General features: G+C 42.9%; 1 protein-coding gene across 2 annotated transcripts in view; it reads right to left on the bottom strand.

The window, feature by feature from the left end:
• The window catches only part of fgf11a (fibroblast growth factor 11a), a 45,212-nt gene that overhangs the window by 10,462 nt on the left and 7,643 nt on the right, over window positions 1–27,107 (bottom strand). For both annotated transcript variants that reach the window (XM_053860599.1, XM_053860600.1), the window contains exons 3-4: window positions 11,445–11,555; window positions 2,518–2,621 (exon numbers count right to left, since the gene is read on the bottom strand). In XM_053860599.1, coding sequence (XP_053716574.1) covers window positions 2,518–2,621; window positions 11,445–11,555 — 215 coding nt within the window. The remainder of the gene's footprint in view (window positions 1–2,517; window positions 2,622–11,444; window positions 11,556–27,107) is intronic.

The raw sequence follows: 27,107 nt of genomic DNA, 5'->3' as shown, positions 1-27,107 counted from the left end.
TTATTTATTTAGTTATTTCACCATGTAAAGCATCATGCATGCCCACTATTTTAACCACTGAAACTCAGAGGGTCTGGTCACTTTGCCTTCACTCCAGCTGACGTCAGTTGGCTCCAGTTGTGTGGATTAGTCACAATATTCTAGAGTCTCAGGAAAGTCAATCTGGGATTTTAACCAGTCGAGGTTACACTCATGACAAAGCCTGATCAATTAATCCTTTCATGACAAACATTCATGTAGGACAGTTGTGCCATTGGAGGTGGGGAACAAAACAGTACTACAATAGTATGAGACTGAGAAGAAAAACGCCCAGGTACCACTAGGGGGCGCTGGTTTGTGTTAGAGGAGTTCAGTATTTCACCTAAACTTTTCACTCTGAAGAATATCTGTTCACGCTTAACACAAAATGGCGCCACAGTTTGCACAGTAGCATTTCTGATTAATTCTTTCATCTTCTTCTGCTTATACTCCTTATGCGGGTCGCAGGGGGCAGCAGGCTATGCCAGATACTTTGGGTAAGGGGCACCCTGAACAGGTCACCAGCCTACACACACCCATATCATATTGAGCGCCGAGTCAAGATCGGTATGTTTTTGGACAATGGAGTAAACCCATGCAGGCACAGGATGAACATACTCCACACAGATGGGACCGAGGCTGCCCCAAGCTGGAAGTGAACCTGCAGCCGTCTTGCTCTGAGGCAGCGCAATAATGGGAAAAAAAAAAAAAAAAAAGTCAACCCTTGGGGGGCGCCAGTGAGGAGTGCATGGCTACAACTGGGATCAGGCCTTCCTGGACCAGATATAGTGGTGTAAGCTCAACAACCCATCCCTGAGTGGCAACAAAATGAAGCAAATGGTTGTAGCCTTCAGGAGCAAGAGAAACAACCACCCCACTGCATTGTAAATGGGCACTGACACCGTGGTGAAGGTCTCCTCCTTCAGGCAGCTGGGGGCCTGCATCACATGACAACCTGTCATGGAATATACATGTCCAGAAGGCCTCCAAGACTGAGGCTTTGTTTTCTCTGCTAGGTGCAGAAATTAAGGCCTCACCACCATCTGGACATCCATCTTTTCAGCCAGGGACAGAAGCTTGTTTCGGAAACAGCTTTACATGTCGACTGGAAACTCTCAGCAGAGATGATGATGGACTCTTCTCAACGCTGAACTTATAAACAACTGATGTCAGGGTGACTCTTCTGCAGCCGTCCAGTTCAGACCTCTATTTTATTTTAGATTTTAGATTTAATTCTTTCTTTCAACAGCCCACTAGTGTCACCCAAACAGAGTGAAGAGAACCTCGAATCCTTGCCTGTCACACTCATCACCAGTTCCAGGAGACAAGTGTGATCAGAGCTATATGCCGGAGAATCTTTTGAATTTGGAAGAACAGACCTGAGAGGACCGCACTGGCAAGGTGAAGGGTTTGATACCTTGAATGAAAAACACACACAGAGTAATGAGAACAGCTGGAGAGGTGTGGGAGGAGGAGGCGGTGTCCTCTGCCTCTCACCTTGACTACCAGACTCAGAGCGTTTGGGGATTTTCCAAAAGATAACACAAGTCGTCTCTTTTCTCCAGTCTGTTTCATTCTCTTGCTTCACTTCATTTGCGACTTCATACATTGATTTATGTGTGTGCACATGTGAACACATGAATGGATAAACATGCAGACATTAATGCGACACCGTCACTCACTTCTCAGTGGAAATAATTCTGCTTTTTTGGGTCATCCAGCCAACAGTCTCGCCAAAGTTCTACAACTTTCCCTGTTAGTGGAGCACTCAGCCCAGGTTTGTGAGTCCAGCCCAATTATGTCCGTCCACCTCTGTCAGCTTGATCTACCTGGCTGCTCCGAGTGGACTGCTGAACACACAGTCCTGGTGGGCTCTTATGATGGAGCAGTAGTGCGGGTGGTTGGAATCTGGGACACGGAAGTTGTGGCTCACCGCTCTGTGTCATCACTGAGTCACTAGAACCCTGACGAAAGGCGCATGATGCCTGGGAATGTCCTCATAACTCTGTAACAAGCTGGACCTGTTGTGTGTAGTCTACACCAAAGAATCAATATATGTTTGTTGCCTGAGAGTGGGGTCAGTGTTTTGTCAGTGTAAAAGTTTTTACCATCTCTACGGCCTTCGTGAACTGACCAGCGTCTGGGCGGAGTTCCGCTGATGTGAATACAAATGTTGTTCTGCTGTTGCTCAGATGGGATCTCACCCAAGAACAAATGCGAACAAAGTTTGAAAGTAGAAGATCAAAGTCAGTGATGAAACGGATGGAAGGTTGGAGAAGACAGAACAGGAGGGGAGATTAGAGGGGAGAGAGGACAGGGTTGCACGCTTTGAACAAAAGGTCGCTGTGACAGAGATGAAGAGGGAGCAGTAGATGCACAGGAGCGAGACAGTAAATGTTTGACTGCGAATGAGACGGGGAGTGAGAGAAGGACAGTACAAGTCCTCCAGAAGGTTCAAATGACGGCGTGATCACACGCGACCGATTCTCAGACACTCACTGAGGTGTAGAGGTAGCCCTCGCTGTTCATGGCGACGTAGAGTCCAGTCTTGGTGCTCTGAATGGCCACGATCCTGAGACCCACAGGAATCAAGTTGAACTGCACTGCAACAAAAACAACAACCGAAAATGGTCGATTGAACATATTAGCAATCTCAACCAAGCCCGGGGAATCAGTGGTCCCAGCTAACTACTGTGTGTAATATTCAAACGTGGGTGAAGAGTATGAAAATAAAATAACGTACATGGCAAAGCATTGAAAATGTCAACAATAGTATGAGTGCATCTTCTTCAGTTGCCTTGACGGTTTTCAACATTAGACAAAGACGATAGTTCAGAGTCCAAATTTGCATATATGGCAAAGGTCATGTGTACAGGATAGATATTCCAGCAGAGGATAGTGACGTGGTGCATGATGTGCTCTCATTATAAAATGAGAAATCTACATGTAAACCTCAAGAGATCCTCAAGAAATTAAAAAAAACCTTGGATTTCAGGTGTCACTTTTTATTTCCCTATTTAGATTTTGCACATTCTCAGGTGTAATGGACACTGAGTTACTCTTAGAAAACCTTACAAACAAATACAGAGCAGAAAATGAAAATAAAGTCAATAAAATCAGGAAAAAATGTACAATGTGGGAAAAGATTTGCTTGAATTAGATGCAATACCTCATTAAAGAGACATGTTAAAATACATAAATGGTCGTGTATGTTCTTAATATTAGTTCAGGTTTGGCAGCTGTCGATGGGCTGCATGTGGACCCCAGGCCACGCTGTCCACATCTGATCAACACTCTGATTTTCAAGCAGTATTTTCACTCTGCAGGCAGCAGCGAGCGTCTGACCCAAATAGTTTTGATTTCCTTACTCCAGTGGAATGAGAGTTTTGGGGATAAAAATATGAAATTAGGGATTATAAGAGCCAGAAGTGGGATCAACTTGGGGTGACAGCTGGATGAGTTCTTCTCCGCAGGAAAAAAAATGTTGTGTTTTGACTTATTCTTATCACTTTGTGTTGGGCACAGTATGTTATGCAAGGACACATTAATACCCACAACACATTTTATCTCAGTGTTTATTAAGATAAATTGGAAAAACAGATTTGGAAGTGGTGAGTGGGACTTATTTATATTTGCTCTAAATGAAAAACAACATAGAGAACCATATCACACAACAGGGAAGTCTCTCGACCCGTACTGACCACTTACCGTGACACACCGCGGTAAATCTAAGATCATTCAATTGGTGCAGAAAACAATTTGTCGTCCGTTGCGGAAGTGAGTCTCTGAAGTTTAAAAGGGCTCTATCATGTTTTTTCTTGTTTTAAGGGTGGGGTCACAATAGGGCCATTAACTCATCAAGTCTTTCTGTTCCACACAAATATGTCTCCTGATTCGTCCAGGAAGTGGGACATCAAAGGTACGATCATGTGTCGTGTTTACAGCACACTCACATAATGTTAGAAGAAGCCCATGTTAGTTTGAAGCCACACCAGAAATTGAATTTCTAACTTCTCTTTAGGGAGATGCTGGTGTTCAGGTGTATCACAGTCAGGTCAATACGTGAGAGTTCAGAAGGTTTCAGAAAATCAAGCCGTCCCACCGAACAAGTGATGATGAGACCTTTGATTCTTTCTATCGCTTATCTTGTTTTCTCCTCCGCACTCTTTCATCTGTCTGCCTGCGCCTCATAAAAGAACACCCCTTGTCTCCACTCTTGCTCTTTCACACACAGAAACTATTTGATTTAATCCTCCATTGGACGCGGTAGATTCCGAATCAGGATGTTCCAGATAAGAGGAGTTTTCCTCCAGCGGCTGCCTACGATGATTAAAGTGGATGAAAGTCAGAATTCTCCGTGCGGCCCTGAGTCAATAAACTTTTATCAGTAAGGAGTTCCTGAGTCATGTTCCCTTTTGTTTCTCGTTGAGAAAATCCAAATAAGGTGACCTCCTTTTCACTTTTAAGGTTTTGGGGGACATGTTTTGAGCGTGAACTGGGATTGTTTCATTTTCCGATAAAAACAGTTCATCTCTTACAAACCTTAGAATTCATTACATGAATAAATTTGAAACCAAAATTATGACAAATACAAACAGCTGAGAAGAAAAACTTCATGTCCCTATAAATATAAGTGAAATACAAGTCGATAACTTTGCAATGCTGCTGTAATGCAGTGCTCATCAGCCTGGAGCAGAGTTCCTGTTTGCACATAAGCAACATGGCATCTGCTAGGGGTGCAACAATGACTCAATTCGTACCATGGTTTGAGGTTGCGGGGGCGATTCAAGGACGATATTGGTTCATTTAGAACGATTCCATTCAGTGACCTAGGTACCCATTGCTTCTTGCAAGTGTAAATGAATTCTGGAGTCAGCAATTACTTGCAAACGCATACACATTTTATTTTGGAAAAAAAAGCAACCAACACCTGAGAGTGAATTGACAACAAGCTAACCTCTACAACACTTGTATAAAAAGTAAATGTTTATTCAACCTGAAGGAGTGTTGGGGTTAACTTTATTATGTATTCATACTGTAATATTTCTAGATTGAAAAGAAGATTTCCAAGGTAAAGATACAAAAAAAAGATATATAAACAAAAATATATAAGAAAAAAGAAAAAAAAGAACACAATGATCCAGTTTCTTCAGGCTCCGTTGTTTCACTCCATCAGTCTTGTTTATTGTTGAGCGCTGCCATGATGTCACGACAGGCCCACTGAATCGAGTGGTATTATCATCATACAAGTGCAGAATATCTATACAATCAATTGATGACATAAAAAAAATGATTTTAGATCGATAGATGCCGTTCAGAAGGCCAACCTGCCGAGCACAGATCAATGTAGCTGGATCATAGATGAATTGTTACACCGCAAGTATGTGCTGTCCTCGACAGTTTTCAATAAGCATAGCCTCCTGAAGCATAGCTAATAATATACAGAAGAGAACCACCACATGTTAGGTCATTATGTGTCAAAGGAAAGTTTGGTTGGTTTTATTAAAAGGCAAAAACATTACAGGACTGTTGGCGCTAGCATTAGCCATGTTGCTAACTAGTGTGATGCTCACACACTGCTCTGAACAAGTCTTTGTTGTGCATTTTAAATACTGAACCAGATTTGAATGAGAATCAGGAATATAAATAAATGAATGAATCAAAATTATTGCAGATGAAAGACAAGGTTCAGTATGAGTTTCAGTTGTGGAAGTTCTGCTCCAATAATGGCTCTCAGGTTCACTGTCTTATGTTCCCGGCGTTCTTCATTAGATCCAATAAGTCGTGCGAGTGGCGGGTGGGCCGTCTAATTCGCCTCAGCAGCAGCAGGACGCGCCTTAAGCAGCAGCCAAACTGATGAACAAAAGGACATTTCCTTGCAAAATAAAGACACGAGCAAAGGGGTTACCTCTGAACCCCACGCAGCAGGGGAACGCTCAATGATGGAGGATCCATCAGCTTTGTGCCAGCTGCTCCTCCGACACCAAATCCATTCTCCCCTCTTTCAGTGACTTTAATCCTCACATTTGTCACCTTCTTTACTCTCTCACTGTTCTACCGCTCCCTCGCAGCATGATCCTTCCTCCTCCTTCACCTTTTTATTCAAATTCCATCACCCACATTTTAAGATATACTTGTGTGATCCCGATAAATGAAACAAACATTACTTTTTCCCCCTTCAAACTTGTCAACTTGACTCACCATTAAAGCACTAACTTTCACAGTTCTGGCCTGAGCAAAGTGTGGCTCAGCCTGTGTTGGACTGGCTGCAGAATGTACCAGGCAGGTTTCCAGTACCTGTTGCAATATTTCTACTTCTACATGTTGCTGACTACATTTGTGAATGAGGGAAAGTTGTGGATGTTCATTTGTTTTGGTTTTCTGAACCTCCATCTAGATTTAGTTTTGGAGTTTGAATTAGTCCTGAAGATCTACATTTATTGGCATGTGGCGTCACAATACTTTTGACAATCCAGGAAAACTGCTACACACATTGCAATGGTGGCCTTCAGGATCAACCTCACACATTCGCTTTGAGTTCAGATCTTAAGATGCCTCCTTTTGGCCATTAGCCAACAACATTTCTGAATCATTGAACTTGTTATTGATTTGACTGAAAGTCATTGGTTGAACTTGTTATTGATTTGACTGAAAGTCATTGGTGCGCTGCTGGGTGGAAAGATCCACTGTCACAGTGCTTTTCTGGTACACATTTTTGCTAAATATAGAGATGTTGGGACCTAAATTCTTTTTTTTACAGTATTTTTGTGTATATTCCACATTGCTATTGGAAGGGTTGGATAGAAAATGTACATTGAAATGAGATTATTGTGCCTTGACAGCACTATATAAGTTCTGTTCTTCCTGATATTTCTTTCAATATATTAAAATAGCACAATATTTTTTTTCATTATGTTGTCTCCTCTTCATCACTGCTGGGTCACAAGGGTAAGAGTCAAGAGACTTGTCTCCCCTCACACCACATCATCAAGGGTAGGGTTTTTAAAACTAGATGACTATTTTTACCAGAATTTCAAGGGCAGACGTAATGTATTCTTTGTAGACTTCAAATCCTCACAATCCTTCTTGGGAGCAAAGCTGCAGCTTCATTGAGCGGGGTGAAGACAGCAGGGATTATTATAAACATCGCCTTTACTTTCTCTTCAGAGAGCACATTGGCCAAAGAAAGTTTAACTTTGAGCTACTTAATTGGTAAAAAAAAAAAAAAAGTCAATATGTTCTCACTGTAAGCACAGAGATGTATCAACCATAGTCCTTTGAATTTCATTTGACATTGTGGTGCTGATATAATGAAGGCTTAGACTTAAACACTGCAAACCTGTTTGCTAAAAAACTGACACTAACCAACATGTATCGAGAAAGTACACAACATTTTTTAAGGAGAACATAGTGTGAGTGAGTTTTTGACCCAGATAAACACTTTTGGAGAAGTGACAACATTCACTCAGAAACCGTGTCTTTATGTAGCATGTTCTGTAGGTCGAACAACATTGTGAATGTCTTCAATGTTTAATTTCTTTACATGACTCAAGCACTGTTTAATGATCCTCATTCAGCTGTTAGGACCTTTAAGCTGCCAGGACGGTTTTTGGTGCTACTTCTTCACTCATGTCTGCCCTAACTTATCTTTCTACAAACCAGGGAAAAAGTTTTGAATGGTTGTGGCTCTAACACTGCAGGTACATTCATGACACATGCAATTTGTTGACACTTGTCATGCAGCAGGCATCCAAGCGGTAAAAAAAGTCGAATGAAAAAGTAGGTAAATCTACTGGCGTGTGGGTCTCAAGTTACTGCACAGGCAGAATGGTAGCCCTGCATTTTCCTGTGGAGGTACAAAAAAAAGATCAGTCTCAGGGTCCATTAGAGACTTTGGAGGCACTCCCAGCTCGGTGAGTCATGATTGCCACCAGTCACTTCTATCAGCTTGTCTTACAGGTTGCTTCTTCTTCTTCTCTGTGAATTATTCCTCACTGCATACATCGCCATAAAACCTGGGTTCCGATTGGTCAATTCGACACGGCTCGACACCGCAGTCCAGGCTTTTCAACTTCATATATATATATATATGTATATATATATATATATATATATATATATAATGTTTTGTTTCATTATTGGACAAGGTAATTGAGGTTTCATTGCATTATATTTGTCAGACATTTTAAGTATTTTTCAGCAGTTTGCGCCTTTGAATATTGTGCCAAAACATGTCCTCTTTTTCTGAACCTGCTGCAGAGATATATAAAATAATGAACAAGAAGAATATAGAAGACTCAATATATTTTCAAATAAATATTAGTTTTGCATTTTTATGGTCGATCATCATGACTTGACACAGTGGGAGGATAGAAACCAGGAGCAACATATTGTTCCGGAAAGCAATCATTATTTCAGCTGGGATGAAGCGGAGTTTGTGTCAGTGGGGAGCGGGAGGACTCAAAATGAGACAGCAGAAGATCAGGAACATTGTTGAACCTGAGGTACGTTGCTGGATGTTGGGCCCTGAGCTGAATCTGACGGTCATGCGAGGACTGAACATTAGGTGGAGGCAGGTTCTTCAGCCTTCCTCAGATGGTCCTCAAGCATGCAGAACGGTGACACTTGCCTCTTACTACAGTTACCTTGGGTGACCCACCTGGCATCTTGGGCTATTGCAGGGGAAAGATTGGTACAAGAGCAGCAGCCGGCAACCCTTTCCAGCGGGCAGGTGTGGAGATGATTGTGACAGATTTATTTGCATTCTCCCTTGCTGCATCGTCCTAAACATGAAAATGAGGAACGTGCCGGAGTTTTCTGAAGCGATGCTGAACTGTTTTTCTGATTCAGCCCCAGTTAGACGGTAACATGTTGATGACAGCGTGTCAAGAGACAAAGCAGTCAGATCTTACATCTGCGCCGACACTTCATCAACACAACAATCTCCATCATTGTTCATTGCTGTTTCCTCCTTTTTTAATAATCTGAGCCGTCAGTGGCCAGTGATTGTGCCGCTGATTTACTCCCACCCTGGCGGCCATCAGTAAAACCTGAATGAATAAATGATTGTCCTGTCAGAATGCAAGCAGCAACACATCCCCAGGTTTTATATGAGTTACCTGCCAAAGCCCCCACTTCCTGAACGTCGCGGGAATGTAAAGCAGCTTCAGCAGCAGGAACTGAGAGTGGGGATTGATGGAATTACGGTTAAAGTCAAATGAACGGTGCAGGTGCCCCCCGCTTTAATAACCCAGCTGCAGGTCCACAGATGACCAGAGAGATGAATTCTTCACTGGATGAGTAGAATTGCGTGTTGCATTGTGGGACCGGCAACTTAAACATCCGCCTCACACACATCACCTGGAAGAGCCTTAATCCAAAATTGTGCAAACGTGATGTTTTTCATCTAAACTGGTGTTCTGACAGAATAAAACTGCTGTGTGGCCACATGGACCACATCCCATAATACTCTATTGATCCACCTGGAGGGAGGCCAGGGGCTCCAGGGAGGTGATGGTTGTGGTCAGTAATCAGCCAGGTAATGACCAACACACCCTTTACACGCAAGTGTGTGTGTGTGTGTGTGTGTTTGTTTTGCCATACATTTGAGTGTCAAGTCTTGACAAGCCACCATCTTGTGAGGACATTTTCTTTTGTCAGGACATTTTGGAGTGTCCTCACAAGGTGGAAAGGGTTAAAACATCCTTAAGATGAGTTCATGATAACTGAATTTAAGTTTGGTTCAGGGTCCTGGTTAAGGTGAGACATTTGTTTTGGATGATTTGGTTTTGGGTGAGAGGCTGGGGAAAGGGTTATGGCAACTTGTGTGTGCGTGTGTTTATGTATATCTACCCAAGTGAGGACCAAGTTTGGGGAAAAGATCTGCTTGTGGAGCTCTTATGTCTTAGTGGAGCCTGTTCCCTGCACCCCACACGGTTAAGCCTCAATTTGAGGATGAAGACTTCAGTACAACAAGGTCATAATAATTTGGTTTAAGTTCGGGTCGGAGTCCTGGTTAAGGTGAGCCATTTGTTTTGGATGGTTAGGTTAAGGATGACAGGCCGGGGTACGGGTTACGTCACTGAGTGGACCCCAGAAAGATGGTGCGACAAACGTGTGTGTGTGTGTGGTGGGGTGTGTGTTTCGGGTTTATCCATACTTGACCACCTTGTCAGGACCTTGTGCCGTTGTGGGGACCATTTTGGGACCCCTCAATTTGAGGATGTGGACATCAAAACAGCAAGGTCATTATTAGTAGGTTTAAGTTTGGTTGAGTTTTGGTTAATGGCTAAGGTCAGCAATTTGTTTGGATGGTTAGGTTTAGAGTGAGAGGCTGGCAATGAGTGGTCCCCACAAGGATAGACATACAAATGTGTGCTTGTCTAAGTGTATCTATTCTTTTAAACAAAGGCCCTCTATTCCAAAAGATATGTGGGGTCCCCTCATGAGCTTATCTACCATCATGTCAAAGAAAAGCATCCACGTCTGCAGTGGACAGTTTCTGAAGCACCTAAAGTTCCGGTGTTTGGGTCAAATATCTAAAAGTGTATCGGACCATCTATATGCCTGTGCGGTCATTAATGAGTAATCCATATGTAATTATTGCCCATTGCCCTGTTAAACATTAAACTTGACCATTGAAATATGGTTATTATATGGTCATACTATCATTATTAGTTGGAAAGGGGAAAGTGACAAACATGAGTGGAGTTACACTATTATTCTCCAGCATTTATCAAATAAACATTTCATTTACACTGAACTGAGGTTTGGAGCTGCAACAGTTGCAGTCTCCAGGGCATCTTTTCTAAAAAGCTATAGGAATGTGTCTGGGGGGGGATTTTGATCCGAGGTGAGTGGAGATGAAATGAAAAAGACCCAACCTATAGAAAAGGTTCTGACTGAAGTAATAGGGTCATTGGTGAGAGCTTCTCACTCTTTGTGCGTCAAATAGCAACTGTTTGCGAGGGGACGTCTGTGTCCCGGAGTGACGCAGTCAGCCGTCTGTGATGCACGGTGACGTTCAGTTGAGGCACCCGTGTCTCTTACTGCAGCTTATTCTGATGTCCTCACGTAAAAGAAAGACAGAGGTCGGGGTGCAGGTTAAGCCAAGGGTTGCCGCTCCTTTCACTCTGTATTACCATCTGTCACTTGGTATATGTTTCACCTCAAATGATCATGCATTTCCCTCACTATATATATATAGTTTATACCAGCCAATAATCGACTTCAGTGGACTGGTGAGGTCTGTAACTAAAACTTAGGTTAATGCCCCAACACTGAGACACTCTTGACTACACAGTGCCATTTGAGGACATTATTGTCGGCCCATTGGTTCTTGAGGGACTCGACTCAACGAGTTAATGTTGTTCACTGATGTATGGTGCACTCACATGACATACATTAGACAAGTGTGTGTGACTCACAAAAGGAGCTGTTTTCGTCCTTTGTGCCTTCCATGGTGCCATCGGGCAGCATCTGGAGGTAGAATCCGTGTCTGCAGTAGAGCCGCGTGACGATGCCCTTTAGCTGCGGCTCTGTGAAAGAAACACACACGTTATTGTCACTGTCAAACACACGCACACACACACACAGATACGCACTTTTAAATCAGGGTCCTGATATTTACAGAGGAGAAGAAAAACACAGCATGTGTTTGCTCATGATCAGGTATTCAGCTCGGGTATTTCTCAACACCGCTGGAGCTTAATGCTGATTCAGCAGATTTATTTCTACAGCACGTAACAGGCTTTCAAAATCTAACACAAACAACATTATAGTTGAATTAAATCAGAGAGAAAGTTGTAGAGCAGTAATAAGAGCACAATATTTTAGATTCGGAATCATGTTTCTAAACCTACGCGAGAGACTGTTGAATTTAAAAGTAAACTACCTCTTAAGCTGTAAAGACAAAAATCATATAAAATGGGGGAAAAAATCACCTCAAATTCTGAGTGTGTTCCCTGAACTGCTGAAGCATAAATAGTGGATCTGGAGAAGACGTGTTTCTACCATCAAGAATTAATGACATCATCAAAGATGGATGAAGAAGAAGAAGTGCGACTGCTGGCGGCTTGTCCTCAGCCGAACAGGATCCGGACTTTGACAGAGTTTTAAGTTTCCCTGAACGACTCAGCAGGATGGATCCCACACCGCTTGAACTTTCATCCTCAGGACACCATCTCTGATGATTTCTGGGGGTTTATTTTATTAATTCCTCCATACTTTTTTTGCGGCTTCACATTGACATTTCTTTCTTGCCGTTATTTAGTTTAGAAGTGTTGTTTTTAAGATCTTGGCCAAAAGATCACATAGTTTATCTCAAACTATAGTCCTCCACATATTTTAATGTGTAGTTTAAGTCCATTCACTGCATCCATCAGCGTCACCCAGCTTCAAAACTGATACGCTCCCAGCTAAATGCGGAGTCTGTGTGTTTTATTTCATCCTGCTTCACATAACGTTCAGGACTAAATTGCATTACAGCAACACACTCGCGCGCACGCAAGACGTTTGACGTTGAATAATAGCAAGGAGAGCCGGGAGAGCCGACATGGTAATGACCATATTTACAAGGACCATCAATCACCCACAAAACGCCCGCAGCCGCGTGCCTCATTGGCTCGCAGCAGATGAACGGGGCGGGGCTTGTTAATAACCAATTCCACCTCTGGTTCTGTCACGCCTCCCTCTCCAACTTTACCTTTGAGGGAAATCAATAGTGATGAAAGTGATGAAGCGTCGCTAAAACTCTTGAAATTATTTTCGTTGGTAATTAACCAACAGGAAGGGGCCGACAAATGACACCATCCATCCACCTGGGGCACTGCAGGTGAAGTATTAAATACTGCATCTGCTCATTTTACGCTGCAGTATATTCAGGGGAAGAATTCAGAAGGACAAACACTTCAGGACAAAGTGTGACAATCACCAAGGCTCAGAGCCACGAACAAATATGAAGGCTGTTGAAGTGTTTCAGGAGTGTTTAATGCAGAGCAGTCATGTCAAACTCGTGGATAGCGTGCCAAATTTGGTCCAGTTATTCATGATCTGCTGCATAATTCCCTTTATTAACAGCCTTCCTATTCCGAACCAGTTCAAAATTTTCAGATTTTCTGGAATCGCTAGGAAATTTTAGTTCCTCTTGTCGGTCCGAGTGCACTCGCTGCAGTCGCTGCAGGATGACAGAGCCGTGTCACCGCCACCAGGAGCAGCTGATCACACTTGTGAAGTGGCGACCTAAGTGACGATAGGACGACCAAACCCCTTCGATATCATGGTATATAGATGAAAGAATGTTGATCATTGATAGTGGACAACCCTGAGCTAACAGCTAACTTGATGGTTAGCATGGTGCTAAGTGAGGAAATTGATTTGTTTTCAGTCACACACATCTGCTTTGTGCGATAAACGTACTTGTTTTCACGGTGATGTGGAGAAGAGTCCTTCTCCCAAGGAAGCATATGTAGTGTCCTGCTCCGATAAGAATATCCATATGTCATCTTCATAGTGTTATTCAAATAAGACAGGATGAGCAGATATATTAAATGAGATGCATACACTACGTGTCCATGGATGTTTTTCAATTGTTCATGTGGACCAATAATGACTTCAGAACTGGAGCTCTCTGTGAACTGTTTCATGGCTCAGGCTTCACAGGGTTCATTTCTGTTCCAGATCAGACAGCACAGCTCATTCCTGTTTCATTGATGCGAAATCCACTGAGAAATTTCCAAACTAAATGACAGTTTTTCAAGTTTCCTTGTCATTTGTGCAACATTGTCAACCAGTCAAGAAGTTTAAAAACATCCATTTTGATCCTGATTTGACTCTTTAAAAACCAGAAATCATTACGAAAAGCTTTCAGTGAGTCACATCACAAATGGAATTGCTAAAATCTAAAACTATATCCAAATCTATTGATACTAATTGACCAGTTTTTCTTCCCTTTTTTCACATTGAGAATCAATAAGAGAATCGTTCAGGAACCGAATCGTATCGCAGTATCGACAATGGAATCGGAATGGTTAAAATCATATCAATTTCAGTCTCTACTCATAATTTACGGCAACAGCGGAAGATTTGAATACTTAATGTAACATCCAAAGTTAAGACATTTTTTTGAATCATGGTCACTTTCAAAAAAATTCACTAAATCCTTCAGATAGTCATTTCCAGATGGGCCGCCACCAGAACCCTCTCACTCGTCATCTTTATTTTTATATATTTCCATGTCCTAGATAGGGTTGTGTATTGGCAGGTATGTTGCGATATGATATGTATCCCAATACAGGAGTGGTGGTACCATACATTGCAATATATTGCAATACTGTTAGTTCGGCAATATGTTGTAATAAGCGCCATCATTTTAAAGGGGAAATCAGATAATTCAGTATCATATCATGTGCATGAAAACAAGTTTATCATTGTGACATCAGTCCAGATAGACTTTCAGTTAAATTCCGCAGTCCTACAAGGAATGAATCGTCCCCTTAATCTACAAAATAATTCCAGTGTGCAAAAAGAAAACATTAGAATTATCAACATCACGATCAAGCATTTCAAGTTTTCATCAAAAATATTGATTCAGTTTTGTGAAATCAAGCCTCGCAATATTTGAGCATATCGATATTTTCTTGCGCCCCAAGTCCTCGCCTTTACTGACAAACAACAACGGCTCAGTCTTTCTTTCACTCCTGCCTCCCACCTCATCCTCATCTGTAAGTGCTGACTTGTATGCAGATAAACATGAGTCCCCCTGGAGCCATTAGAGGACAATTTCCCCGCCTGCAGATTATTCTGAAGACTCTCGGAGAGGATAAGACTATAACGTAAAGCTCAACTCAAACGGTCCATAAGCACTGCAACAGATCCCAACAGATGGGTCACACATATTAAACATATACTTACTACACGTATGTTAATATTGTCAGTAGTAGTAGCAGTAGTACATTTGATTCAATGTATTTCTTTTTCTTTTTTTTTTTTTTCAGTAATGTAGTGCAGCGTTTCTCAACCGGTGTGAGAGAAATGATCGAGTGTGTCATGGGAAATGAACCAATTTTCACCTAGTTTAATTTTGGTGACCGGTATAAAGACATTAAATCATGAACAATTGGAACGTGTTGGCAATCTACAAACATAAGGAGATGACATGGATTTGCTCACATTCTTTCTATATACAATAGCTCTATGCTCTATGCTAACGGGTCCATCACTCGCAGTTCTTTGGCCTCAATATATTTTTTTTTCTTTTAGGATCAACACTGTACAGAAAATACATCTGAGATTGTGATAAATTTGAAACCTTGATTTAATATAAACAATCATGGTATATTTTGGCATATTGCTCACCCTTTCTTTCAAACAAATACAATATCTGCTATTTGTTTCTGCAAATAACATGCCAAAATAGCTGAGTGTCAGCACCTAAAGATTTTCACAAACCAAATGTGATGTTGACGACATAACGCAGCACAGTTACGTGTTGGCCGAGGTTCCTTTGGTGGTGTGCTTCGGGATTTTTTCAACTGTGCTGCCGCTTAAAAAAGGTTGAAAAACACTGATCGAGTGCATTTGTCAACCACATCACAGGTTTGTTCGCACATATTGGGATGTGTGATGACGCTACAGCAGACTCTTCTCGGGCGAAACATGACTCATGTTCATGGCCTGACACTGAATGTTTCACCAGAAATACGAAGGTGACGATCAAAAGTTTTCGGTTGTCTATGGGGGCGAGATGGAATAAAGCTGTCAGCAGCTGACGTTTTTATTCAAGACAAAGCTAGAGGCTGAACAGCTCTGTGACTGTAGTGAGACAGTGATTGATTTATTCCCTCACCCCATGGAGGCACAGCTTCCTTTTCGAGTGTGATCCGATATAAAAGTGAGTTCAAAGCTCAGACGTGAGATACATATTGCCATCCACACAACAGTTCAGCGCATTCACACCGGGTCTTCACTTATATTCTGTAAAATCCATTCCTTCAAAAGTTAGTTTTGGACTGTATTGTTTTTGTTAGTGCACTGTGCGTGCACAGCAGGGTGCCTGATTAGCATTAGCGCCATGCTCCGCTGCTGTAGAATGAGGAAAGTGCCAGTTCAGCAGAACGAGGAGGTAAAATAAGGGGAGGAAAGTGGGTGACAGCAGGTAATGCCAAGATTAAATGTTGAAAACGACTATTTCGACTGTAAACCTGCCGCCTACACCCGCAGCTCTTGGAATACACACTGAGTGATTTACTCTGTTCTGCCGTGTGCTCACATTTAAGCTCGAAGCCGCTCTTGTTTCCACGGTGCTCACTTTCAAGACTGCATTCTAAGGCTGCTGTGCAGTCAAGGAAGGCCAAGGACTGCTCCTGACCCCGGGACGCTCCTGTCAGCTGATGATTAAGGCCTACTGGATTCAAAGGACACAAAAAGTGTAGCTTGGGCACCAAATTGAGAAATGCTGATAAATAGCACTTAGCTTGTATACACATTTTTTGCACAAAATGAATAGTTAATGGGACACATTTTTGCATATATGTCACTGTGGCACAACCTAGTAAGCACAACTAAAGGAGTGGCATCCCATGGCTAACCTCACTCTCCATCCTCCATGTAGGTAGAAAGAGCAACATGCGCTTCAGTGGAAAGATGAATATGTCAACATGCAACATGAAAGTCTGATTCCACCGTCAACATAGGACACAAATTCACTTGGAGATAGTCACTACTTGATGCTCTGGTAGTGAGAACATATCCGCCTGAGAAAGTGAAGTACAAGAAAGGATCATCAAAACAAATGACTATGAGAGTCAGTTGGTATGGAAATGGTCATAAAGTCCTTTCTAAAGCTTTGGGACTCTAGCGAACCACTGCTGGAACCACATTGAGAGACACTCATCAAGTGAAGACATGATACAGAGGTGAGCCTTCCCAAGAGTAGCGTCATATGGCACCTCTCCATCACAGGTTCCACAACCGAATGGCCTGCCCTGTCTGTTTGCTTTTCCATTGAAACAGTGACAATATGCAAAGAGTGCAGCAGTCTGGAAAACAGCAGTGACTCATCCTAGAAGTCAAAAAGATGAAGAAATTACATGTGGCGTAAAAGTAAGCATTTCGCACAAAGAGTGGTCGTCGTCCACACGTCTGCAGATACTTTAGGTCCTGAAATACCTGCACTGCAACCAAAAAACTGCTGAAGGAGAAAGTTCTGCCATCTGGTTCTGGCCTCCAAATGACGATTATCCACGATCATGATCCAAACAACACCAGCAGGTCCACCTCTGAAAGGCTGGAGAAAAGCAAAAGGAAGACTTTGGAGTGGCATAGTCCTGACCAGAATCCTGAAAAGATCCTGTTTGGTGACCTTAAAATGTTTCTTGGTCGAAAACCCAATATCAACCATTCTCAAAGATAATGCCAAAATTCCAGCACATCACTATAAGACGGCTTTCACACACTTGTAAAGCCTCGCACCGCCCTCAGGCGGTGTCACACTTTCCTGGTTGGCTCAAGTCCATGGCTAAAGCATCGGTCATGAAAGCTTTAGTACCCACTAGCAGAAACCCAAATCAGCAACTCCAAAGATGTTGCTGCAGTCAGACCAATATTAATCTTTGAATGAAATCCTGCACTCTCATTATGAGTCAGTTCAAACTCAAAATAATTAATTTATGATTTTCACAGAGCGCCGTGTCTGCAGAGGTCACATGGAAAATGGACCAGAGCTCTCCTGCATGTAGCCAGACATCACTGCGAAGGTTTTAGCTTTGTAAATGCTAAAACCTTCGCATGGAGCCAAAACTTTGAACAAAGTCACTGGGCACAAATCTCTACTGATTTTGAGTCACATAAATGCATCGTACACCGGATTTGGCCCCTGGAGCCCACGGTGGTCACATGATTTAGAGTCATCAATAACCTGTGGATGCTCTTGGACTGTTGCCAGGGCAGATGAAACCCACCCAAGCACTCCAAAACCCGCCTCAAGATGGATTTAAACCGACAAGTCTTAAAAGCCAACCAGGCCAAGGCATGGAATTCTCACGATGTGGTCTCCTCAAACAACAGTTTGATGTCCCAATTCAAGCTCCAACACTGATGCCACCTGTCCTACTCATCTCTCATACATGCATCTGTCACAGCAAACATTCCTCCAAAACATCTATCAGGTAGTTTGCCACCAGCCTCTTGTCATTGAGTTTATTTCACCAAATGTGAACATCTGTTCCATCTGAATTTATCTGTCCATTTACACTGTCTCATGTAAAGCACAAATGATTTTAAGCACACACCTTCATGAGAACCAGACAATAATGAGAAGCAGAATTTATTCGTCATTCATCTGGAAGAGATTCAAAGTGAATTTGAAAACCGAGTGTGTTTAGATTCTCTAAGTCATTGTTGATTCACCCTGCAGCCTTTTACCCATCTGTTCAGGCGCACACGCGTGAACAAGCACACACAGTGTTTTGGGCTTTTTTTGAGGGGAGACTTGAGTGTCTTTACCTGGTCCCAGGTGTGTGTGTATGTGTGTGTGTGTGTGTGCGCGTGCCCATGTGTGCAGGCATGTGGTCATTATCTAATGCACGGCTGGAGACCATGTCCGCAGCTGCAAGTCTCAGGGAGGTCAGAGGTCACTGACGCAAAAGCACAGCGATCCGTTGCAGGGCTACAGCACTCTCATCCATCTTTGTCAGCCAAGAACACCACACACAGACACACACACGCTCATGCACACAATTAGGTCATGACCCTTTTCACTGTCACCATTTCACGCAAGAGTTTACTTAAAATTCAGGTGAGCTCCATCTGCGTGTGTGTGTGTGTGTGTGTGTGTGTGTGTGTGTGTGTGTGTGTGTGTGTGTGTGTGTGTGTGCTCATTGGAGCGTGTGTGTTGCGAAGAAAACTCTGGGGACAAATTGCAGATCTTTATAACATCAATCATGACATTTCAGGTCGCCAGGTTAAGGTGAGATGAAGGTCCAAGTTTGCATGGTTCACCTGTGTACTCCATGTTTAGAAAGCCAGAGGCGCAGACCTGAATATCGCACCATTACTGACATGAAGAAGGCGAGCAGTCAATCTCCATTTATGGATTTTTGATTGTGCTCAGATCCATACCACCATATGTTTCAACAGGTCTGGGAGGGGGCTGCATGCATGCAGCGTGTGCGTGTGTGTGTGAGACGATGTTATATCAGCTGCTGCTCTTGAAGTGTCATTGCATGCTTCTATTTTTCAAACCATGATTACACAACACACCGGCCTCGCCTCCTGAACGTTACCACAACCTTGAGATCCAGCCCCGGGTCCATCTTTCACCTGCCGCTGTGTTTCTCCCCAGCCAGCTTCCCCTAAAAATGTCCACCTCCGTACTCGAACGTACCCGTTCTTTTTGTTGTCGTTGTTTTGTTTGTCTTTGAATCGCTCAGATTTGTTTGACATAAAAAGTGTTCGTCCAAGTAACAAAAGGGAATCTTATGCTTGGTGTGATGCCTTTATTATGGTGATGTGAATGTATGACTATTGATCCTTCTCCTGAAACCGACACCTGAAACTCCAGCTACTGTCATTACATTGTTTGAGCAACAGAAACTATTAGTTTGATCAGTATAGATTTTGATATACTGTGGCATTGGCAACAAGTTTGATTATACACCATTCTTTTAATTTTAACATCAATAAAGACTTCATTTGGTAAATGGCACACATTAAACTCTCTGTGTTAAGTGAAAAAATAAAAACAAAATTCTTAAGGCTCCTTGGGAGATGAAAGGGCTGTTTGAACCACCTGAGGAATGGGGGATGAGTACCCACCTTTTTTGGAGTCATTACAGTTGTGGAGTGACACTTTTGCTCGCTGGCAGAGTACATTTTCAAGAATATCTTCAGATTCAACTCCCATAAGTGCTTTGAGAATGCACAGAGTGTGCAATGATACTAGCCTCAATTGTTGAGACAGCAAAACTCACCGGTATCAACAACTAGATAAAAACAATGAGGGAAAAGTTCAGTCAGACGTTGTCATCCTCAGTTAGATTTATTGGATAGTGTGTCAAGTCAAAGGTAGAAGTGGAGCGGTCCCGCTGCCACGTCAGTTGGCGGTAACGTATTCAGAGGTGTTGGTTAACATTCGTCCCCCTGGTTCAAATTTTTAGGTGCTATTTGGGCCAGTTGGTATAGAATGTCCACGTTCCAGCTCTCATTCCTGGGTTTGTGGGTTTCAGCTTCATTTCATTCCAGTACACTGAAGCTAATGACTCAGACCACAGTTAAAGCTGCAGCTCTCAGGAGGCGGAGGGGGGTCGCGCAAGGCGGGTCAGGCATTAGCGCTGTGGCCAAAAATAGTTGTATGTAACATGCAGAAAAACAAATTCAGATGATACTCAGAGAGTGAGCGTCACAAAAAAAGAGTGTGGAGAGTTTTTTCCTTTGTACTTTCAAATTATCAAGTTACCCCTGATAAGAAAAGAATAAGTGATGGTGTTTTTAAGTACATGACAAAACTATCATTGACTTCAGTGACACTACTCGCTCCAGTGAGGATGGATTCTGAGATTCTAAGGGGAACATACAGGTTTGGATCAAATGAAGAGTTGGGAAGGCTCCTTGATGGCGCATGAGTATGAGTATATCTGTGAAACTGTGAAATGTTTGCTGTATAGGGAAAAGCTTGGACAAGTCTGGCTGACATTTGAATAGCTAGCTTAATCCTCTGAGTGTCATGTTTCATTTCTCGTGTGCTCTTATTTTGTTATTTCCTGTGTTCCTGTGTGTCGTTTCCTTTCCCTTCTCTTTCCTCAGCTCCACATCTGCACAGCTGGATCCCATACTGCTGATCAAACTGCACTGATTTCTAGACCTGGGTTCCAGTCAGCGCTGCCAGATGGTTGCTTCGTGTCCTCAAGGTTTTTCCCCTGCCCTTGAGTGTATTTCCCGTTCTGTGTTCTGGTGTTAGCACCCTTGGTTCAGCGTTCCTGTTTGTCTTTTGTGTCTCTCGCGTAGTTGTTCATAAATCTTATTAAATCTACCCTCAATCTCTTGAGTCTTCTGTCCGCCTGCAATTCTGCAACTGGGTGTGATCCCACAGACAGCCAAGACACTGAGCCTTCATAGCCGGGTCTTTAGGACAGCCAAATCCATGTCCCCCTGCCTTACAGCCAAAAACAAATGCTTCCTCATTACTCAGGAATATTTCAGACAGCGGTAAAGAAGTCGCTTCATGAAGTGGCAACAAACATCTCATGATCCTCAAGCCATCAAATGAACATTAATTCTTCTTAACAAACAATAGTTGGCTAGCATACAGGCTTACGTTAAGGTCGACATACGTCCAAAAGATGTATCACAGTGGCTTTGCCAATTTCTCCTCTTTTGGTTCAGCAAACCAAGTGAGATTATCAGCACTGATGCAAGAGGTTGCAAAAACGCCATCGCTGGCATTTCCAAAACGTCTGGAACACTCCATACACAGTAAACAAACCACACCAAGGCAGCCAATGACGCTTTAAGTTGTCGTTACGTTACTTCATAGCGAAGGGCACCAAGTGCTAGTGTTAAGGGTGAGACATGGGATTGGGCCTTCATCTTCCCACTTCGTTACAAGTCAGTTCTGGAGCGCCCTCAGTTAGAAGGGATCAGTTCAAATGATGAATACATACTTACACGTGAGCACACAAAATTGGTACAGGCCCGAAGAACAAGAATCAATGAATCCAGTGACTGGCACTGTCCTGTGTGATTTCACTGCTCCAGGGTTTGTCCAAGTGGATGTCTTTCCCTGTTTCAATATGAACAAATGCGCTCTCTGTGCCAGTGTCAGTCTAGAAACAGAGTCAGGGCTGAACTCATTTTAATAAAACGGAGCCACTCCATGAATTAGAATGCCCTCAGGATTTAGAATGGAGGTTCATACATCGTGCAAGTCCAGTACATCCTTACAGCACGGAAGGGCGATAACCTGATCGCGACTCCAACTTCTGTCAGCGGAGACATTTAACCAGCAGAAATGGAGTGAGTCTGTGTTCCTGAGCTCAGAGGAACCCGTGACACACCAGGCAGTGCGGTACAGTGGATTTACAGAGTCGTCATTGTCAGAGTTTGTCCTCAGAGAGAAGAAGTGTACCGTAATCAGCATCACGTCACAAACTGACACAACTAATGAAGAGCTGTGGGACTGATCAGTTGCCATTCTCTTCATCTGAAACGAAAACACGCGCTGCTCTGGCAAACTGGAGAGCGCTGCCAGAGGCAGCCGCTGGAGATGGCAACAATCTGCAATCTGATGTTTTCTTCCAAATCCGTCAGCAATACTCGGAGAGTAGCTCCCTTCGTGTCTATCTGTGTGTGAAGTCACAGCCTGGACTCATACAGCCTCATCTCATGCACCGCCACTCTTTCATTACGCTGATTTGTGGGGACTCTTCTCACACCCCGCCACCAAAACACACAACTGGCGCAGTGGTACATGCTTGCTGCCCTTCTGGTTTGCCGGGCGCTGATGTCATCCACCAAAAGGGCACGCTAAATGTTACTGCTAATTATTTTCCGTCTCTCCTCTCATCCAAAAGTGCTGCTCCGTCACCGCTTCAGCTGCACGTCCCAACATGGACTCAGTAATAAGCAAGCGCTGCCACTGGGTCCAAAACTATTTTTAAATTAATTGAGGCTGGAAATTTTTGTTTGGGTACAAAGAGACGGCTCCTCTCCCTTATTATGAGAAATCATACAGCAATATAAGTGAAGTCAGTGACGTGCGGTTTATGGCTGGTGAGGCACTGACTTCATAACTATCAGATTTACAAACACATGAACCCTACAGAGTAGCCTTCTCACCATTGAACTGGCAGCAGTTAACAGGTTATGTTTCAAATCTCATATCAGCTTTTTGACATGCAAACTGTGGCATACAAAAAGCATATTTAATTCAACAAAACCACAACAACAACAACAACAAAATGGTCTTACATTACTTCGTGCTTCGATTGAAAGTCCACTTAAGGCAGTTGTTTGACTTCAGATATGTAATAGTCCATTTTGAAAGTGAGGCCGAATTACAAGAAAAGATAAGCAGATAGCTGCACTTGACTTTAGTGCCCCGGACCATGACTCAGGAGAACTGCGTGCCTCACTTTGTGGCTTTGCGCAGCCGTTTAATGATCGCTCAGCGCAAGAAACTAGTAACATACATATAGTTGTTGACAAAAAAATACTGTTCATTATATATCAGCGAAACAATAGACATTTAGTTTGTATAGCAAAAGTGTTTTAATAGCGATATACAGAGAGAAGATATACTGAGTGAAGGTTAGTGCGTGTACCAGGAAAAAAGGTAAAATGAAATTAAACTCTCTGTATTTTTCAATAATGTATGAATGTTTCCCCATCACATACATGGTTATTCAGAGTACAATTACCTTGGAATCCTGTCACTGCAGTAGTGCAAGTTTGTGTCAGGCTCTAATCTTGAAATGTTTTCTTCACTCAAAAAGTGTCATGTCATGTATTTGTTTTCCCCCACACCCCATATTTTCTCCTTGCGATGCCCCAGTCTACACTTGTGTATTTCCCCATCACAATACGCAAGGTAACAGTTTCAGATTCTTCGTCCCTGTCTTTGAAGACTGGCCCTCAGTTCATGCTCTGTCTCTTTCTCTCTGCTTCACTTTTTCCCCACACACCCGTTCAACTTGAGACTTGTGTGTTCCAAAGTGTCAGCACCGATCTGATCAGTCGTCCCCTCACTGACTCTCGTCTCTGTCGAGTGCCTTGGCTCGCCGCTGCTTCATTTATTGTGGCTGTGTATCTCCATTATGCTGCAGCTGCCGGCGCGGCTCCAACCAGGTGATTTAACCGGCGAAGGAAGTTTCATAGGGAGCAGAGATGGAGCGACGCACAGCAGGGAAGCAGCTACAGTCCTGAGCAAAATGACTTTCTCGAAGGACTCGCTGAACAAACTGGCAGCAGAATCAATCCTGCATAAGCTCACACACGTCCCACACAATTAATTATTCAGTCATTTATTTTCAAACTCTCATGCTCTTATGGGTGTGAAGGTGCGGTTGCCTGTCCCAGCTACTTTGGGCCCGAGGCAGGGAAGACCCTGAACAGGTCACCTTTCTATCACAGGCCAAACACAGACAGTCACACTTACAGACAATTCAGAGTGCTCAATCAGCCTCTGTTTTAGGACTGTGGGAGGAAATTGGAGCGCAAGAAAGCAGACCTGCAACCTCCTTGCTGACCACTACTACCACTCACACACACCGTGACCTCGGGGAACATATTTCTTTTGCTGTACTAGAATAAAAAGTCTAAGTGCGCATCCACTCATGATTTTTTTTTTCTATTTCAGGCAAATTGATGCACTTTAAGTCTTTTCTGTTACAGAAAAAAACAATGTTAATAAAGTTATTATTTATTGCAAGTTGATCTATATTACTTTCTTTTTTTCTTGTCAATAATGTTAAAAAGATACAATGTTATGCAAAGGTGTACTGATAAAAATTTTATAGTATTTACAGAGGCGGCGGCGAGTCGGGGGGCGCGAAGCGTTTACTTCTTCCTGGGGGGACGCAACAGAAAGCGAGAAGCACTGGTCTAAAGGAAAACACACGGAGAACATATCCATCCACCTGCTGCAGTCAAACCCAATCTTACAAGGGAGGATTTAAGTCCTAAAAAAGGTGTCTAATGAAATGTTTTATTAAAGGTTTAATAGCCTCTCAATTGTAAACAAACATCAATAACAAGTCTCCCAGGCTCCAGCAGATTGAAACCACAGTCTTTCATTGTCTATTAGCCTGATGGCTCCACATCCTAGGAAATAAAAGGTGCGAGCTCGTGGAGCTCTTAGGTGCATGCAAATAACCAGGAAACAACATTACAACTATCGTGAGAACAATCATTACGGTCCGGCAGAAGGACTAATTGTTTCCTAAACTGATCCCCCGAGATTCACCCTGTCAATGACTGATTGTTTTTAGTTGGAGGGGAGCAGTGGGAGAGCAGGATTTCAATAATGTGATAAGGTCTCTCTCGTGATTCCATTAGAGAGAAGGGGCAGCACTCCAGGAAGTCCTTGAGAGATGCTAGTCTGTTAATCCTCCGCTTTCTTTAGTTTCCAGTGCGCCGAAAGAGCTGCACGCCAAGTCAGTGACGGCAGCGAGAGTATATGGGGAACAAGAGAGACATAACCTGCAGCCTCCAGATGCAATGAGCCAATTAACAGTCACGCAACCGTTCGCTTTGAGAAGGGAACCCATCAAATGACCCTCCAAGACTGCTGTTGTTTTAGTGAAATACAGCTGTCTACTTTGGCTAGCCATTTCTGTCAATCCCTTGTCTGAGGGAGGCAAAACAGAAGGATGTGTTGCGTGTTGCCCAGAAGTGTTTTGGCCTCAAGCTGAAAACAATGCGTGTAGACCAGAAACAGACTTACATGACCCCTACGCCGAAGAAGTGCCAGAGGAATATGAGAGCAGCATCTCCTCCACCCAACAGAAGCCAAGAAATAAAGTTTATACTACAAGCACTGAAGAACTTCTATATTTTCTTTGAGCACCTCTTTTAGTTGGTGGATTTTCAGTGTATCAATAAAAAAGGAATTACAACTGCTTGCTGTGGAAACAGGTTTTGCAATAAATGATGACAACACTTATTTTTATTTTATCAAACCACAATCAAACATGAACTTATGGAATTTAAAGTCAAGCTGATGACTCCTTGTTGTGTCGATAAAGCAAGAAGCAGGTGGCCACAGACCTGCGAGCCACGTCCCCGGACACTCTCTCATGACTCAGAAGGCAGAAAGAGCTTTGTTTTTACAGAGCACTTTTATGAAAGCGGCATGGAAAATGTGCTGCTCCGTGAGGATGTAGCCCAATACTATTCTGGATGGGAAACAGCAAGGAAACGTCAGCCAAGGGTGTGTTTTGTTTTTTGTTTTGAGGAGAAACAGTCGCTGATGACATCATCTCATGGCACACTCTTGACTCAATGATCGCAAAATAATAACAAATGGAAACAGGCACAAGGGAAGGGGAGACCTCTGCCTTTCTCTCATGAAGAAGCCGCGAATAATGGGTGCACGTGCACATGTCCGGAGGTCACAATACAGACACTGTGGTTGCATCTGAAAAAGGGAGTGTGACAACATCCGGATGCAAAACTTTCGTATGATTCGTAAATGTTTTTTTGACCCAAAGTGAACTGAACTTGCGCAAATTGAACAACGCACACACAAACAGTCATCTCCTGAGTGACATTAATCTTATAAACACGCTTCTGTTGAGAGCTTCACATGACACCAGTGCAGCGTCTCGGTAGGTATTTAAGGCTGCTGTGGACGCTGGTGACAGAGGTGATACCTGGATTCACTGTAACGTAGCGGTCTGTTTTTGATGAGTCTTAGCATAAAGTAATCTGATCAAGTCAACCGCCTCAGGAGTTTTTATTATCTGGGATGAAAACATTTTCTTGAAGACATCTGATAATCCATGTAACTTTAATGTGTCGATAACTTAGCAACAGCCCAGCACTAAATCATGATTTCATGAAAGTCGGAAGAGAGACATGACGTGTCTTTGGGCAAACTCTTGAGGATCTTCCCTCCATTAAGACTCCTGCAAAAGTTATAGACATACCCCTGCATCATTTACGAAAAGTGCCGAGTGTTCTGAGCAACTGTCAGGATCATTTTTATTTTCAAGATAGTCCAAAACGCAGTGTAATACGATTGAATAATGATGTTGGGATGGCAGCGCCGCGAAATACACAAACAAAACAGCACTGGATAATGGAACAAGCAAATAACAGACGCTTTTCAGATAAAACATTTACAACAAAGTATCTTCATGAAAAGCAATTCTATATCCCATACATCCATAAAGATCCGACTTGAAGAATATGTCCAGGCTACCGTTTGTCGAGGACATCACGCTAGTTCACAGCAACTAAATGCAATAGAGTTGACTAAGATTGACTTGACATCTTAGCTGTGACAGCATGCAGCAGTCAATGTAATTTTTGCATGTTCCTGGACTGAACTGAACGAGGACCAAAATTAGAAGAACAGGTGTTAAGTCGAGTGATCC

The sequence above is a fragment of the Synchiropus splendidus genome, chromosome 3, assembly GCF_027744825.2.
Source record: "Synchiropus splendidus isolate RoL2022-P1 chromosome 3, RoL_Sspl_1.0, whole genome shotgun sequence".
NCBI classification, from domain to species: Eukaryota; Metazoa; Chordata; class Actinopteri; order Syngnathiformes; family Callionymidae; genus Synchiropus; species Synchiropus splendidus.
The sequence above is the reverse complement of the archived record's forward strand: the minus strand, read 5'-3'. Positions and strand labels throughout refer to the sequence as shown.